Source organism: Durio zibethinus, chromosome 2 (assembly GCF_047325235.1).
Source record: "Durio zibethinus cultivar Kanyao isolate XHJ-2024 chromosome 2, ASM4732523v1, whole genome shotgun sequence".
NCBI classification, from domain to species: domain Eukaryota; kingdom Viridiplantae; phylum Streptophyta; class Magnoliopsida; order Malvales; family Malvaceae; genus Durio; species Durio zibethinus.
Genome location: NC_143163.1, coordinates 400,616 through 418,240, shown reverse-complemented (window position 1 = coordinate 418,240; position 17,625 = coordinate 400,616). Strand labels below are relative to the sequence as shown.

At 30.3% G+C, this 17,625-nt stretch overlaps 3 protein-coding genes across 4 annotated transcripts; all 3 read right to left on the bottom strand.

Moving 5' to 3' along the window:
- Positions 1-1,430: 1,430 nt before the first annotated feature.
- LOC111308531 (uncharacterized) lies at positions 1,431-2,941 on the bottom strand. Its single transcript, XM_022906902.2, has 3 exons — positions 2,797-2,941; positions 2,443-2,723; positions 1,431-1,777 (listed from the first exon to the last, which is right to left on the bottom strand). Exons 1-3 carry the CDS (start codon positions 2,872-2,874, stop codon positions 1,744-1,746), a joined length of 393 nt encoding a protein of 130 aa, XP_022762637.2. The 5' UTR covers positions 2,875-2,941; the 3' UTR covers positions 1,431-1,743.
- A 5,836-nt stretch (positions 2,942-8,777) lies between these two features.
- Positions 8,778-10,741, bottom strand: LOC111308530 (uncharacterized). The gene is made up of 3 exons (XM_022906901.2): positions 10,505-10,741; positions 9,930-10,213; positions 8,778-9,023 (listed from the first exon to the last, which is right to left on the bottom strand). Exons 1-3 carry the CDS (start codon positions 10,580-10,582, stop codon positions 8,957-8,959), a joined length of 429 nt encoding a protein of 142 aa, XP_022762636.1. The 5' UTR covers positions 10,583-10,741; the 3' UTR covers positions 8,778-8,956.
- A 673-nt stretch (positions 10,742-11,414) lies between these two features.
- LOC111308529 (peroxisomal 2,4-dienoyl-CoA reductase [(3E)-enoyl-CoA-producing]-like) lies at positions 11,415-16,031 on the bottom strand. 2 transcript variants are annotated; one of them, XM_022906898.2, is made up of 5 exons: positions 15,209-16,031; positions 14,625-14,784; positions 14,131-14,300; positions 13,757-13,976; positions 11,415-11,831 (listed from the first exon to the last, which is right to left on the bottom strand). In XM_022906898.2, exons 1-5 carry the CDS (start codon positions 15,392-15,394, stop codon positions 11,677-11,679), a joined length of 891 nt encoding a protein of 296 aa, XP_022762633.1. In that variant the 5' UTR covers positions 15,395-16,031; the 3' UTR covers positions 11,415-11,676. The 2 variants fall into 2 exon arrangements, with proteins under 2 accessions (XP_022762633.1, XP_022762635.1); XM_022906900.2 differs by lacking the exons at positions 14,625-14,784; positions 15,209-16,031 and adding an exon at positions 14,407-14,610.
- Between the last annotated feature and the right edge of the window lie 1,594 nt (positions 16,032-17,625).

Here is a 17,625-nt window from a genome sequence, read left to right as displayed (position 1 = left end):
GTATTTTTTGAATTTAAATTTTTTTAAAAGTGCAATAATAATGCTAAACTAACTTTAAGCATGTCTTAGCAATCAACTACCAAAAAACGAAAAAAATACTATGTATTTCCACCCATGGTGTTTCCGAAAACTTTAAAGTAGCTTTGCAACAGTCTCCAGTTTCTTGATTTAATAATGGTTAAGAAATTTTAAGAAGATATAAAATAAGAGTTTGAATTCCATCAACCAATCCTTGTTCCTATCCGGTAGATTAAAAAAAATAGAGTAGTTTTGCATTACATTGCAACCGTATTTGATGACAGTTTTTTATATCAAAATAGGAGATGGTTTTCATCTTCTTAATTAGTTTTTATTATTCCTCGAATAGCTTGGTAAAACGATTCTTCAACTTTTATTGAGATGATATTTTCCCTTTGGAACAATTGATAATTTGAAATGCATTGACAATTTATCCCTTTCACCGATAATATCTTTAATATCTTTAATGAAATTTTTAAATTTAAAAATTTTACTCGTACGTGGAGTATTTAAATTTTATTTGGATTAGTTGATTGTAATACAAATGGGAGATATGCACTCATATTAAAAGTCGTTAGAAAATATATATATTTATAAAGTATTGATGAAGTTTTCAGGTTTCACAAGGATGATAAATGTTTTTTTTTTTTTTTTTGTTATATTAATTTTCTAATTATTTTTAATATATATTCAGGTAATTTTTAATAATTTTTTATTAAAAATAATATAATAGAAAAGAATAATCTCTTAAATCTTATAAAGTTTAAAAATTTTATTGAAATAACCAGTTACATGCCCATAAAAGGGAGGTTTGAGAAGTTTTCTTGTATATATTATGATCAGTTGAGCTTCTCCAACTAAGTGATCAATCTCGTTTGTACCTTCTTCAAGTGTATATTCATTCTTCCCCTTATATAAAAGACATAATAGAGACTAACCCTGTAACGAAATAGCTGGACATCCTGCAATATAGTATGCCTTTACTTACAAGAATCATACCAAAGGTTTGATCAACCAGACAACCACTATTAGTGCTATTATATGATTTTTTTTTTGTTCTTTTATGGTGGCATTATTATTATGTCGATATTAAAAGACTTTCCTCACCAGCAAATTCCTCAGCCAGGACATTTCTTTCATTGGTATCTTCGAAAAAAATCATCTTATACAACAGACCACTTATCTTAATGGTCATATCAATCTTTCTTATTCCCCCCTTTTTTGTCATAACAAAAAGGAAGGAAACTAGGAGAGTGAAGAAATGCATGGTAAAGGAGGGAGGAAAGTGCATAAACAGATGTACATATATATTTAAACTAATTTTAACTTATAATGTGCTTCGTAGCTGCTAACAAAGAAACGAGAGCATCGTACAATGAGTAAGCAAAGAAGCACAAATTAGCCTCTCAGAGTGTAAAACTCATCAGCATAACTACTATGAGAAGTTTATTTGAACTTGGTTCGTTTTTAAGTCTTTATATAAGGTTCAACCTCAGACACACAAAAATACGAACACATTCTAAAGGAGTTCGACAAGTTGAAAGTTACTAACATGCCATGCAAGCAAGAAACAAAGTAGATAGTAAACACAAGCAATACTAGTTAATAACAAACGGCAATGCAGAAAGACTGCATACACCTAATTGTCTCGCACAGTTTTATTCCTTGTACTTAGACCAGCATAGAGCAGATCAGCAAACTTATCCTCGCGATTCAACTGTCATCTTAGTTTCCCTCCTTCTCTCTCGCCACTATTTCACTGCATAAGAAAAGAAAGTTTGTCAAACTTCAGGACTATCACTTGCATCCATCCATATAAATCATAATCATACATTTGATGATACTCAAAAGCAGTTCATTGCTACTATAAATGGGCATCCAAGTGAATAAAGTGGTATGTCTTCATGTTTTGCACAAACACTAAGAAGGGCCCTAAGGGGGAGCAAACTGTAGTAAAGGGGAACTGTGGAAAGAAGAGAAGGGATTCCTATCTTTTTCCTGTACCACAGAAGGATCTCTTCCAATGTCATCCTTAGATAGACAAAAAAAGGAATTACATGAGCTACTCGTTTCATAATCTTATACCCAATCCTGTTTTTCTTCTAGTTTCTCTCTAGTTATAGGAAACAACTTACTAATTTGAAAAGAACCAATATGGATATCAGCTAGCTAGATTATGCCTAATTGTCTGTTTGCTATATATCAAAGTAGAATAATTGTTGGTGTAATTAAACTAGCAAGTGATTAATCAAATCATGTTTCAAACAACTTTATTGTAAATATCTTTACTTTGTAACCTTATAATCAGAAAGGCAATATGAATTCGAGGATATTTCTACAAATCATCTCCTACATAAAGTACTACAGTACCCATATAGAAAAGGCAAGCATAATCAGGAATATTGAATTAATTATGAAACCAACCGGAGCATTTCAGTGAGACTTGCAGCGGCATTGAAGTCACCGGATTCCCTAGCTTTCAGTATGCGGAACATGAGAGCCAGTTTAACCTGAGTCCTGGCACTTTGCTGAATTATGAGTCTAGTCTCCCTCTTCAATACCTCACACTCCGATTCAATTGCTTCAAATTTTTGTTTAACTTGTCTTTGCCCTTCCCTAATGATCTTTTGTTCCTCACTTATTTCCTCCATTTCTGACTTCAATCTCTTGAAGCTTTCCTGCATGTCCTTCACTCCTTTCCTTCCCTAATCACAATATCAATATTAGTTGCGAAATTGTAACAAAAAATAAACGAGTGACAGAGAAGATTGTTATTACATGCTTAGCCTTGGATTTGAAACGTTTCTTGCTAAGCGATGCAGCCCCAAGACGATCACGGAACGAGAACGGAGCCATAGCTACACAGATTATGCGTTTCCTCCTTGAGCGAAAAGAAAAAGTTATCAAAAGATTTCCACCTCCTGCGTACGAATTTATTGATGGCCAGATATAGTCGGTTTCGTGCGATAATCGGGCCGCCAGCGGATCCAAAGTCTGCGTTATCGCGCTATTGCCTACCCAATCGCGCGACATCGATAGATAAAGCACAAGAGTCGTGCGTCCATTAGGTGAATATGCTACAATGCGCCGCATTCAGATGTGCTTGCCGCCTTGTATAACGCGTGTTTTTAATATGGTCCGTTGGATTGGGATCTGGTGGCTAAGTTTGATTTGTTTACCAATTGTGAATGGAAAAAAAGGCAGAAAAAATCACTTTATAATTGTTGAATATATAATACAGTATAGAAAAGAAAAAAAAAAAAAAAAAAAAAGAAGGTTTAAGATTGGAAAGTCAATTTATAAAATCAAAGTACTAAAAATTAAGAAACCTATTTATATTAAATATTGAAAATTAGCACTTCATTATTACTTCATATTTATATTTATGAAAATTCGAGATTTTAAATTATCATGTACATAATTGGGTTAGCAAATAATTAATACTACAAAACATAGGAAATTGTTAGATTTTACTGAGAATTTAAATGAAGAAAAATATTGAGTGCTTCATCTGTTTAACTAGATGGTACCTGCTTAATATTGAAAAAAAAAAAAAGGTTCAACCGCCTCATATGGATGCTTAGCATGAAATTTGAAACGTTTAATGGTGAGCGCTGCATAATGAAGGCGGTGAAGCAAGGTGTTTACTGAACCCAAAGAATCCATCGTTACAGAGAAAAAGCCTTTCCTCCTAGTTTTTGAAATGTAAGAAACCTACACCAAAGAGAACAAAGAATGCAAGAAACCATGGGCCAATGTCTAGTGTGGATCTTTATAGACTAGAAATAACTAAACTGCGAGTTTCAAATTAAAAGGTCAATAGTATAGTCAACCACGAATGATCGGCTCGCGGGTTGGCTAGAGCAACATTCGGAAGATCGCACGACATCGAACGATAGGAACAAAAAGTCGCACGAACGCGGTCGAAGTTTTCCTACTTTAAACGTGTCCTTATCTATCCGCATGTAATGCTTTTTTATTCTATAACCAACGACTCCAGTATCTGAAATTCATTAATAACTAAACAAAAAGTCGCGCGAGCATCTATCTGTTGAACGTTGATAAGAAGTTTCAGCCATTGCCAATATTCTCGTGAATAACAAGTTTACACATCTCTCTCTCTCTCGGTCTCTCATTCATCTGAAGCTCAGTCACCAATCGACCTAACTGGTGTGGCACAGAATGGCGATGCACAAAGGAGTATCTCCATCACTCCATTAATTCCAACGACTGCTTTTGCTATCTTTCTCCTTCAGCACAGCCAGATGAGCTCTTGTTTAGGATCAGTTTCTTCAGCTAAACTTCTTCCAGTATAGTTTTCTTCAGTTTTTTTTTTTCCTTAAAAGCTAACCTTTTGTTCGGCCTCTGAACAACACAACTCATCGTATGCCATTAATTCAGATCCTGAACTAAAGGCTTTCTTTGTCTTCAACAAACTTGTTGAATCTTTAATTCTCGTCACTTCCATTGAAAGGGTTAAAGTCTGCAAAAAAGATAATAGCTTTATGAAGTCGGTTGCAATGGCGTACAAAAACTGATCATCTCTGTTCCCTATGAGAACAAGTAAATGCTGTTTTATAATTGTGTTTATCAAACTTTGACTCTTAAACAGGCATGAAAATAAGGTATTGAAGCAGATGGAGTAACAGGATTTAATCAAGTAAATATTTAATGATACAAGTTTACAGAGTATTCGCATTACCATTTCACTAGGCATTCAGTTCACTTCCAAGGATATCTTTTATTCAGTTAAAATAGCTTAGGATATTTTTATTCGGTAAAAATTATTTTAGAGTGGATATTTTATAAAATTATAAAAATTTTGTTATTTATACGAATAAATAAGACATTTTCTTAAAAGAACACTTTGTAATTTTTAATGCAAAAAAAATTATGAAATAAATATAAAATAGTGCATAATGTCAACAAGTTTATTTAATTTGAATTTTTATGCATAAACTAAAAATAAATACTTAATTTTTTATGATTCAAAAACTTATATTTTTAATTATATTTTTTCGACATATTAAAATACAAAAAATTAAAATGAAACATAAAACTTTTAAATATATAAAAATCACAATTATAATTGTTTGAATTGTTTATATGAATACATCGAAAGAATATGTATTGACAGAAACGATGGATTTGATTTAAGGGTATTTATACCATTTAATATATATGAATTTAGATATAAAAATATTTAAACTGAGATGATATTAAATATTGAGTACATTTATTCATAATTAATTAGATTTACGAATACCATAAATGATTAAATGATTAAATTTGTAAATAATTAAATTCATGTAATTTAAATTAATGCAAAAAAATTAATTTAACAACAATCTAAATTTAATTAATAGATATTTATACTGAGGAAGCACTTAAATGAAATTATTTATTTGAAGTTTGTGAAAATTTTTATTAAAAATGATTTAATAAAAATTTGAAATAGATTAATAGAATTCAATGAAAAAATAAATAATATGTAAAAAACCATTATTAAAAATATCATTTATAATTAAATTTAATTAATATTTATTTAACGATAAAATTTTTATTATAATTTTTATTACAAATGTCTATTTAAAAAACATATAAAAACTTTCTAAAAACTTTGCATACTTAATATATGTTTAGATTCAAAATAATTAGAGAAAACTCCTTCGTTGATCACCGTGGATTCCATTTGAATCATGATCTTCAATTTTGATGACACTAATTTTAACTGTTGAATCAGAACGGGATTCCAATAAGAAGTTGATTGAAGAAAATTACAAATAAGTATAATGAATCTAAAATAATGAGACTTATTGCCAAACAAAAACATGTTTATTAAATTTTCTTTTTTAAATTATTAAAATAACCTACAAAAACTGAATTGAAAGAATATGGCTTTAGATCATTAGTACAAGTAAAAGATAAAATCCTAAAATTTGATTTTGTGTAAGGGTTAGGTCCCAAAAATTTTATTTTAGCCTAAAATTAATATCATTGCCAACAACCCCAACCCCCACCCCCCCCCCCCCCCCCCAAAAAAAAAAAAAGGCTGATTCAATCTATTCTCATTTCTCATAGTGAATTTGTGTACGAGTATTGATACAAGGGTGAAATGGAAGCAACCACTTCCCTAGAAGAAAAGGAAATGAAGGTTCTTAATTACAAGAATTACTCTACCTAAGTTATAACTATTGGATGAAAACAAATTTGGAAACGAACTTCCAATTCCGTCCATTATATTTTGTAATGCAACTTGTAACCCCCCTTTTTTTTTTTTTTTAGATTTAGCAAATTCTTTTATATAAACTAGAATTTGGCCCCCACTATGCTGGGATTGATATTTTTCATCAATTTTTTTTATTTTTAATATATTTATTATCATTTTAATATAAAATAATGAGAAACTTTAACAAACATAAAACATTATAAATATTAAAAGTTTAAGAAATTAAATATAATATTTAATATGTTATGATTATTGTTTTTTTATTAACTTTTATTGCTATGTTAGAAGTTTTGTGATTTTTTAAAATTATTTTATCAATTGTATAATTTTTTCAATATAATTTTTTTTTTTTGTGAAAACAAAGAAAAATAAGAACAATACAAAAATTATAATTTTTAATGAAAAATTTTTTATTGTTAAGTATTATACCTCTCAAATAAGAAAAATATGCAATTGATTAGAAATTATACCTTACAAATAAGGAAAAAAAAATCGCTTTTTTGAATTTGGATTTGGGTTTTCAGCTTACCTAAATGAGCCCAACATTTAACCCTAAAAGTCATAAATGTACAAATCACCTATTATAAATTTAAAATTTTCAATCTCACATTCTATCTCTATCATGCAACTAACTTGAAATGAATAGTAGATTTAAAAAAGTAATTGAAAATTAATTATTAAGTGACATGTCTTAATTGGAGCTCAATTGAACAATCTTTCTACTGTTTCATTTGGGGGATTACTTTTGTATTATTTATAGATATTTATTTGATTTTGTGACATCTTGAAAAAAAAAACTCCAAAATAGGGCTTAATTTGATTAAAGGCTTAACTATTTGATTTTTTTTAATTGAGTCCTTAATTAAAAATCATATAATAATTCAAATTTAATGTTTACTAACTTAACCTCACAAAACATAAGTTAATATCCTAAATTAATCCCAAAAACATTAGATAAAATCCTAAATATCCTATTTAGTGTTAATTGAAAATTTTAAACCAACCCTAAAACTATGACTAAATATCCTAATTAATTCAAATTCTTAAGTTAAAAGTCAAATTCATCCATCAAATTATTATTTATGACATGATTTAGGTGATTAAAAATTAACCTTCAATTTCCCTTAAAATAACTTCTTAAGTTAAAAGTCGAATTCATCCATCAAAAAATTATTTGTAACACAACTTAGGTGGTTAAAAATTAAGCTTCATTTTACCATAAGGATAACTTTAATATATTTTATATTTGTTTTATTTTGTGATTTCTTTAAAAAAAAGCTAACTTAAAAAAAAAAGGCTAAATTTGATTAAAGGCCTAACTATTTGATTTTTTAATTGAGACCTTGATTAAAAATAATATAATAACTCAAATTTAATGTTTACTAACTTAACCTCACAAAACATAAGTTAATATCTTAAATTAATCTCAAAAACATTAGTTAAAATCTTAAATATCCCATTTAGAGTTAGCTGAAAAGTTTTAAATCAATCATAAAACTATTACTAAATATCCCAATTAATCCAAATTCTTGGGATAATCCAAATTCTTAAGTTAAAAGTCAAATTCATACACCAAATCATTATTAATGACACAACTTAAAAAGCTAGAAAATTAAGCTTCAATTTCCCTTGAGATAACTTCCATATATTTTAAAGATTGTCTACATAAATGCCAAGCAAATAAATTTCAGTCTTCAACAAAGTAAAAAAAAAAAAAAAAAAAAATTGAATCATGACTTAATTAATCCCAAAGTTATGAATAAAAATCAAATTTACTCTCAAAAAAATATAAACACTATCAAAATTATCCCTCAAATCAACCTTAAGTGTCCTATCCCATCTGACTGAAAATTGAGCTGTAAAATCGTTGGGACAGCTTTAATGTAATTTATTAATGGATGGCAAATATATAAAAGTCACAGTTCATAATACTATTAATGCATTATAATCTATAGAAGCTAGCCCCCACACTGCATTATTTGAATTTCAGTATTATTATTTGTTGCAGGCAGCAAGTCTGTCATGCCATGCCACCCCCACTACTCGCATTATTTTGTCGTAGGAACCACCATTTTTTGTTATAATTTTTCTCAATCTTAATCGGAGGCTCATTTCTTTTCTCCTACCTTAATTTACGTTACAAGCAATTATTATAGGACCACTTTTTTTGACAATTATATTGCAATTTAATCTTTTTTTTTTTAACTCTCTTTCTTGTTTTCCATTACATGTAGATATCATGTAAATAAGCTTCTATATTCAATACGAATTACATTGTTATGATTATAATAAAATCACCTCTTCTGAAAATTAAAATCAAAGCCATGCAATTTGTTCTTATTAATTTCCTGCATGCGAACACCAGTATCTTCTGCATGCATGCCCTTACTTAATTCTACTAAGCCATGAGGCAAATATATGCAAAAGTAAGATTTTGGAAAAATAAGCATGATTAATTGGATAATTAGGGCACTGCTTGCTAAAACATCATATAAAGACTGATGAATCAAAGTGCACAATGGTTATCAACTTATACTGAATTTGTGGGTTTTATTTCTGATCTTAAACAACTTCTTTAAACCCTAATACAACATATGGCAGAATAATTCAACACAATATTATAAAGAGGCTATATACAAAAATACCAAACTAATTAAAATGGAGTAGAGAGAGCAAACACTATAGAAGACAGGAAGTTCATTTATTTATTTATTTTTGTTCATGATGCATCACTCCTTGCTGTTGCCTTTCTTCCTTCTCCCTAGCAACAATTTGACTGCCAAACAAAGAATGAAAAAACCCATGTCAAGGACAATTTTTTTCAAATTAAATTTGAATTATGATGGTAAATTTGCTCTAAAATGAAAAGTATAATTGTAAATTTATACCAACTGAAATATATTGGTGATAAATTTGAACCATTCACATAAGTAATTACAGTGATAAATTTGAACTTTATCTCATAATAATTTAAGCTTAACCCAAAAAAATCTAAATATTTACTTAATATACATCGAAGCAAACATAGAGTTGTAAAGGTCATATTCCAATCTAGCTTTTCTCTTTTGTTAAAGCAAACATAGCTTTCTAGTTAAATTTGAAATTGTATGCAAAGCGAAGTAGGACAATCACAATGAAGAAACTGAAATTCTAGGGCGATTGGACAATAACTAGAATCAAAATAACTTCAAATTAATTGGCGTAAAAAGAATTTCTTCCTCTTTTTTCTAATTTTAGGTGCATCCAAGCCAATTCTAAACGCATATGGGAATAAATACCTTAATGAAGCATTAGGAACCATAATGGAAGAAAACATTTAAATTAACATACACTATCTTAATAAAAAAAAAGGACCAAAAAATTTTAAATTAACCAACTATATATAAATATATACAAAATTCTTTGATATTTAAAGAAAATATCATTTATGAGCTATATATACTTTTTCCAACAATATATAGCATATCACATGATCCTTGTTTCCTCCGTCAATCCATTCCATAATAAGTTCAGTCCCTTTTCCTTTTATGTTTGCCCTTTTTCTTAGGGCCAGCTGGTTGTTTATCATTTTTTTTAAAAAATTTCCATCAATTCTTTTTTTTTTTTAAATCTTTGTTGCTCAAATTGAGGAGGAAATTCTTTGTAGAGGCAAGATCATGCGAAGGGAAATGAAAGAAGTTACCTAAGCAACTGTGTAAGATTGGCAGCAGTAGCAAAATCACTATCTTCCCTGGCCTTCAATATCCTGAACATGAGACTTAATTTAACCTGAGTTATAGCACACAGTTGGATCATCATCTTTGTTTCTTTCTTCAGCTGCTCACATTCAGATTCAACTGCTTCATATTTTTCTCGAACTTGTCTCTGCTGTTCTCGAATATTCTTCTGCTCCTCGCTGATTTCCTCCATTTCGGTTTTCATCCTTTTAAACCTTTCTTGCATGATGTTCTTCATCCCATTCTTTTTCTGTCCAACAAATTAATAATCAATTAAACAGTTAATTTTCATGTTAACCAATATGATCAACAATCACTAATAAGAACCCTGAAACCTATTAAGGCATGATAGCACTTTTTTTACATTAAAATAAGAAAAAGAAAGCAACAAAACCAAGAACGCTAAAATGATGAACAAGTTTTATTGGTGCATGTAAACTACATATATATAGCAACAATCCAAATTATATTGAGTTGATCAAGCAAAAATCTTCTTTGTAAGGAAAAAAATTGCAATAAGATAGAGGAAATTGATCATTACAGTTTTTCTTCGCAATTTCAAGCCTTTCTTGGCGATCCCTACGTTGTGAAGACGATTACGCAGAGAGAAGGGAGCCATCTTCAAATTCTTTAGCTCTGAATTATTGAATTGGTATGAGATGATTGCTAAGGATTAAGTTGCTTTATTTATGATCCATATTTGCAAGAGCTTTAGATATATAAAAGCTAGAGACTCGTCTAAAAAAATTCATAAACGTAAGTCATAAATAAAAGTCACGCGATACCTTTCATACAACACGATATAAAAATCGTGCGATATTCTTCCAACAATACAATTATTGCAAGTATCTCTTGCGGTGCTTTTAAATCTTTTTTTTTTTTATTTTTTATGAAATAAAATAATATTTAATAAATTTAAAAAGTAAAACCTTCACAATAAAGGATAAAAAAAAATTTACTCTTATTTTCTTTTAGAGGAAGTTACCCTTACAAAAAGTTATTGTCAAGATAAAGCAACATCGATGGTGCCACTCATTCATTATAATTAATTTGAGTTATTAGACTATTTTATCAACAAAAGAAGTGTCATTCTTTATATAGAAAAGAAAAGAAACCCTTTTCTTTAAACTTCGTAGACAAGATGCTTGCAAGTTTGCTTTGTCGATGGTGCTAAAAAATTGTCAGGAATATTTATCTTTATTGTAGCATCGATACCATATCAACAGAAAATGTTTTAATCTTTTTTTTTTTTTTAATTTTATTAACATTCCACAAGGAATGCAAAAGATAAATTGGCCAGAAAAAACACTACAAAGAGAACACACCAAATAGATAAGGTTCAATTTGGTTAATGCTTTTGTTTTTTACTTTTTATTAAAAAAAAAAAGTGACAAAAAAATAAAAAATGAACCAAACTATAATGTATAAATAATAAAAAGCAAAAGCACCAATCAATGAAACGAAGCTTGAATAAACACAAAAGTTCTTTAAAACACACCAATCTAGTTTCTATTGGCATATATAGATGGGAACACAGACCATTAATGAGCATTAATATTTGGTCCATACAGCTGCAAAAGATAAGGAAAAACAGTTATTTTCATGGGCTTTTCACTGCTAACAAAAGCAAGTTCTTACTAAGACTAAACACATAGCAATTTATGGCCAACCAGAACAGAATGGCTTCAGAGAGCAAAACATCATATTGATTTATCACAACTTGCTCTTTGGTAACCCAGTTGGTGCAACCCTAGACCTTATCTCCTGTCTTCTAGATAGTTGCTTCACAGCATCTTTTGACAGAAAACGGGGTTTGCTCAGCCATTGTCCTCCGTCAACAACCAAAATTGTTCCATTGACAAATTTTCCTTCAAGCATTAAAAACATGCAATGCGATGTGTAAGTAAACAACTGGAAGGGGACATAGACTACTGGGATAACCAGAATATTGATACAAAAAATGAAGAGTTGCTAGCATTTCAAGGTTATGAATTCGTCTTGCATGGTATCCTAAAGGTTTATAGTCTTTTTGCAGGGCACAAATAAATCATATTAATAAAAAGGGGTTTTACACAACATAATGTCAGGTCCAAACAGAATAAACATGATAATAGTAATATTAAAAGAATAAATGACAACAAAGCAAGCACAAGCAGCTAATACTTATGGTACTAGACAAGTTGCTAAAGGCCATTCAGCATAAAACATTCTTGTTAGTCTTCAATTTAACTCTTGCTGAATAATATGACAAAAACCTACAAACAAGCAAATCAAAACAAAATTCTGGAATCTTATGACTACGCATTGGGATACAACCACCTTAGCAACCTGACCTGTATTCAAATTTCATTATCAAATCTTTGGATGCTACACTTTCAAACACTTGATTTATCTTTTTCTTGGAACAGCATGATGATTAGTGCTCCCTTCTCAACCTTATCCATTCATTACATAACAGACATTGGCAACCAGTGCCATAAACACAAACCATCCATGATACACCTTAGCTCCTCCTTTTCAGAACATTATCATTATTGGACTTTGTAAGCACATTAGAGTACACGAGGCAGAAGTTGGTCAGAATTTTCTTAACTAGCCTATCTTAGGTTCACAAAACCTTCATCAAGTAACCACAACTCTGCCAAACCTTTGTAGCTCCAATTCTATTTTCTTCCAGGCACTTGAATTGAAAGTGTGATTTTAAATCCAAGGAATTTCAAGGAGGTAATTTTAAGTCTTAGTTTATCAACTCTCTACATGAGGAGTTTTATCACCAGGAAAATTCCAACTTACTCCAAAATAACACATTCAACCATCGATTAACCCGTATAACAGAATAATTCTTTTCTTTCCACAAATTCCATAACACACATGATGAAGCCATATTCCATAGATCCAAAACATGTTGCATTTATTAACATCAAAATTAAGTGTCATCCACTGCTCACTGATTACCATGTTATCAATAGCAACAGAGACCCAGGACAGAATAAGATTGTTCCTCCACTAGTACCCCCCTTTAGTATATCCTATAAATCCAAAAATAAGAAATGTCCATACCAATCAGTAGTTAAGAAACTAATTTCGCATCATAGGAGAGGTTATTTCTTGGTGAGGTTTCCTGTGTAATATAAGCTTAGAGCATAAATTGTGGTAATGGAGGTATCGGAAGAGTACCACTGGGATTGATGGCAATGAGATTAGAATGTTCCCCATGGAGTGAGACTTAAATAAACTATCTATCAAGAAACCCATTCCCTCCGATTACTGAATATTAAATCTCTAGCCAGAACTTCCTAAGGTATTGATTATCACTGCATGCATGACTCTTACTTTTCCTTATTTTCATTTGTTCCCCAATGACATCGGAATTCAGATCACCATAATCTCCAAAATTGGTCCTTCTCATCAGTGCCTCCGACGCAGTATTAGCAAATATAAGTATTAGCAATAATCACAAATTGACTTCCAGTATTCACTGAAAGCCAGCTTTCCCCTGTAAAAATCAATTGCATACCAAATACTGGCTCTGTTAAGCTTATAGGTCTAAAAGAGTTTAAACAGAAAGAGACTAAACGTATTTTAAGGCCTCCAAAAATTGCATAAGGAAACAGTTCAGTAAGCAGGTTAAGATAGAGGAATTCTAGCCTGGTATAGTTGAATGATGGTCATATAACTAAAAAAGTAAGACAAAACTAAAAACCTGCATCAGATGCAAGATAAAGAGAGGAATTCTAGCCTGGTGTAGTTGAATGATGGTCATAGAACTAAAAGGTCAGACAAAATTACAAACCTGCATCAGATGCAAGATAAAGAGCTGCCATAGCAATATCCCATTTCTCCCCAAATGTGTACAAAGGTTTCTCTTTAATCTTGCTCATTATCTCCTCAGGTGCAAGTTTAATGAGACCGACAGTGTCATCGATAGCCCCTGGTGCAATCCCGTTGACTCGAATGCCATGATCTGTGCCCCACTCTAATGCCAAGCTTCTGGTAATGCTATCAACAGCTGCCTGGCGGAACAAGAGAAAATGAAAACTGAAACCCAATCAAAAGAATGAAAAGTAAAGATTTAACAAACTTGGCAACCTAGTTCTAGTGACCAGGTCTTAATACCTCAAGTACCCAAAAAAAAAAAAAAAAAACCTTGGCAACAATTTTACTAACCTTGGCAGCAGATGCATGAATTTGGTACCATGTCGCTCCATAATGTATAGCTGCAGTTATGTTTATTATTGTTCCACCATTGGACAGATCCTTCCCAGGTCCCCCTTTCTTAAGATATTTAAGTGCCTCATGGCACATTCTAAAAGTGCCAATAGAATCTATATCAATTACTGCAAAAGCCAAGAAAATGAAATAAAGAATTAATTTACCTCTAAATGCCTTCTCTGGCCAAAGAAAAAAAAAAAGACATAAAATCTGAATACAAGATAAATTTACTTTGATGTTATTTGAACACTGTTGCACACTTCAGTCTTATTTATTCTAGGACTGACTTCAGAAAGTCAGCATCTCCAACACAAGAGGAACCTTAAAATTGCAAATAGATAACAATTTCATATGACAATTAACTCTGGAAACAGTACCTTAAGGTTTTGAATAAAACCAATGGAAAATTTAAGGAAAGAACCTTCAGCAATTATAGATTCATGTACAACCTGTTCGAAAGCCATTGGTAGATAAATCCTCAGCAGGCACAAGGAAATTGCCAGCTGCAGCATTCACAAGGATGTCAAGCCTGCCAAAATGCTTAAAGGTTGATTCCACAGTTCTAGCTACATCATCCTCTTTTCTAACATCTCCCTCAATCCCAACAGCCTGCAATAAGAAAACTTAACTAACCTAAGTCGTAACTCTACGCAATCAAGCACTAAAACTGTAGCCATACAGTGGTCCTTAAGACTATTTAATCATCATAGTAATTAACAACTAGAGAGAAAGAAATTTTCTCTTTTTATTATACATTTTGAGAAAAAAAGTCGGTCAACGTTTTGGAATAAAATTCAATTAGAACACGATCCTTATTTACAGAATTTGCTTTCAACCCATGAAACAATGTTATTTATGAAAAAAGTTTTCCACTCATACTCTTTTATCAATTCCAAAGTTATTGGAGAACCAACTTGACAGAAAAGTTGATGTTCATATGTCAAACAGCAAAAATCCCAGGACAAAAAGTCAGAATAAAGACACTCTAAGAGACTGTAGAGTAGAAACACAAAGGAAGTAAAAGGAAAATTACAGGGATGCCATGGGAATGAAGAGCAGCAACAGCAGAGTCAAGCACATGTTTGCGTCGCCCCATGATGGCAACGGAGGCGCAATGTTTTCCAAGTTGCAATGAAATCTCGTACCCGATTCCTGAGCCTCCTCCTGTCACCAAAGCTACTTTGCCTTTTAATAAATCTGCTTTGAATGGTGACTCCATTTTGACTTTGTTGCCTTTGTTCTGTTTCTTTGGGACTAACTTCCACTCCAACTCTAAACAATGGAACTTCCAAAGTCAAATATATTGAGGATAATGAGATTCAGACATGTAAAAAGACCGTTGTGGGGTGGCATGAGATGAAGACAAGTAAAATGGTTGCACGGGACTGATAGCCTGGCTTTGAAAGCTTGCTACCTGGCCCATAATTATTTGGTTAGTACATTGGGCTGCCCATTTTCAACATACCCAACAAGCCTGGTGGATTGTAGTACTGTATCGTCCCTTACAATTTTCATGCCAAAGATATATCAGATCGCATTAACAACAAATAGTGCATCAATCCTCCCCCATTCCGGATAGCATCAGCTGAGATGATGGAAAACCGGTCACCATAATCACAATCACCTGTTGAATTTGGATGAATTTTGGGTTTTTAAGAACTTTTCAGTGAAGTTTTGAAGATTTCGACGAAGATCACGGTAGCCAGATTCTAGGAAGTTAGGGTCGTTTCTAGGTAGGTTTGTAGTTTTCCATTGAATTTTTCGATACCAGTTTATGGAATTGCCTAAGAATTCTGGTTGGGATCAATTTTTTAAAAAGAAAGCAAAGGTTTTCTAGAGAGAAAGAGAGGAGATAAGAGTATTATGAGGAAAAGAAGAAATTTTTGCTTTTATACTTACATCAAAACAGCAGCATTTTGAAAAAGACTTGACTCGTATGGATCTGCATCTTAACCCATCTGGCAACCCGATTGAATTGCAAGTTTTCCTTTTTCTTTTTATTTTCAATTTTATATTACTTGATTTGATTTGATTTTTTGTTTTATTTTATTTCTTATTTTTTTCCTCCCTTATTATTCTAAATTGAGTGATTAGATTAAATATGAAAAAAAGAAATTTGATAAAATTATTTGTAATGTTTTTATTTATCTTTTTACATGATTATTTATTTATTGCATGATTACGTATTTAATTATATTCTTACATGATATATTGTATTATTACACGATAATATTATTTTTGCATAATTATTATTATTGTGTGATATATTATATTATCTTACATGATAATTTTTATTTATTTTAATTGATTTTTTTTTCTTTTAAAAGGTTTTTTTTAATGTTTTTCATTCCTATCAAACAATTAAAAAATTTAAATCTTGAATTAAGTCTTATCAAACTATTGGGGGCTTAATAAATTTTATTGCACAAATAATTTTTCAATCCTACCAACATATTAGAGAATATCAAACAATTAGAAGATTTAAATTTTGAATTAAGTCTTACCAAACTATTGGGGGCTTAATAAATTTTATTGGACAAATAATTTTTCAATCCTACCAACATATTAGAGAATAATTTTTTGATAGAAAATCTTATCAATATATTAGAAGATATTTTTGAAAATAAATTATTTTTTAAATTAGATTTTGAATCTTCAATAATAAAATTACTAAAAATATTGCAAATAACAATTCTTATCTAAATTCTTAGATGAGAGTATTTTTTCTAAATTTTACTAACATTTTAGAGAATTTGGATGAAAATTTTTCAATACCAAGGTTATAATTCTTGTTTTCACAAATAAAAAAATTTTTTAATAAGAAAATCAAATGAATCTGATAACGAAAACTCTTTAAAATGAGACACTAATATTCATAAATACTCTTGATGTAAGAAAATTATTTTAAATTACTATCAAATTATTGGAGTAATATTATGATCAATTTCCAATATGAAATTATTTGATAAATTATAAATATATTTTAAAGCTTGGATAATTTAAAATTAAATTAGTACCAACTTTTGGATAAATATTGTGAGAGTACTATAACTTTTTTGATGTATAACTGTACCTTCAAACTTAAATCTGGTTTAATAAATTAAAATTTATTATTTAAATATATTTAAGTTAATCTTGAAAAAATTTTTTAAATAGAACAGATTTAATTTGATGATCAATTGTACTTAAATAAAAAATAATAATAGTGACTCTAAAATTTATTTCAAGCCATGAATTTATGAATTTATACGTTATGACAATAATAATAATATTAAAAGAATAAATGATAATAAAGCACGCACAAGTAGCTAATACCTACGGTACTAGACGAGTTACTAAAGGCCATTCAATAGAAAACATTCTTGCTGGTCTTCAATTTAACTCTTGCGGAATAACATGACAAAAACCTATACACAAGCAAATCAAAACAAAATTATGAAATCTTGGGTC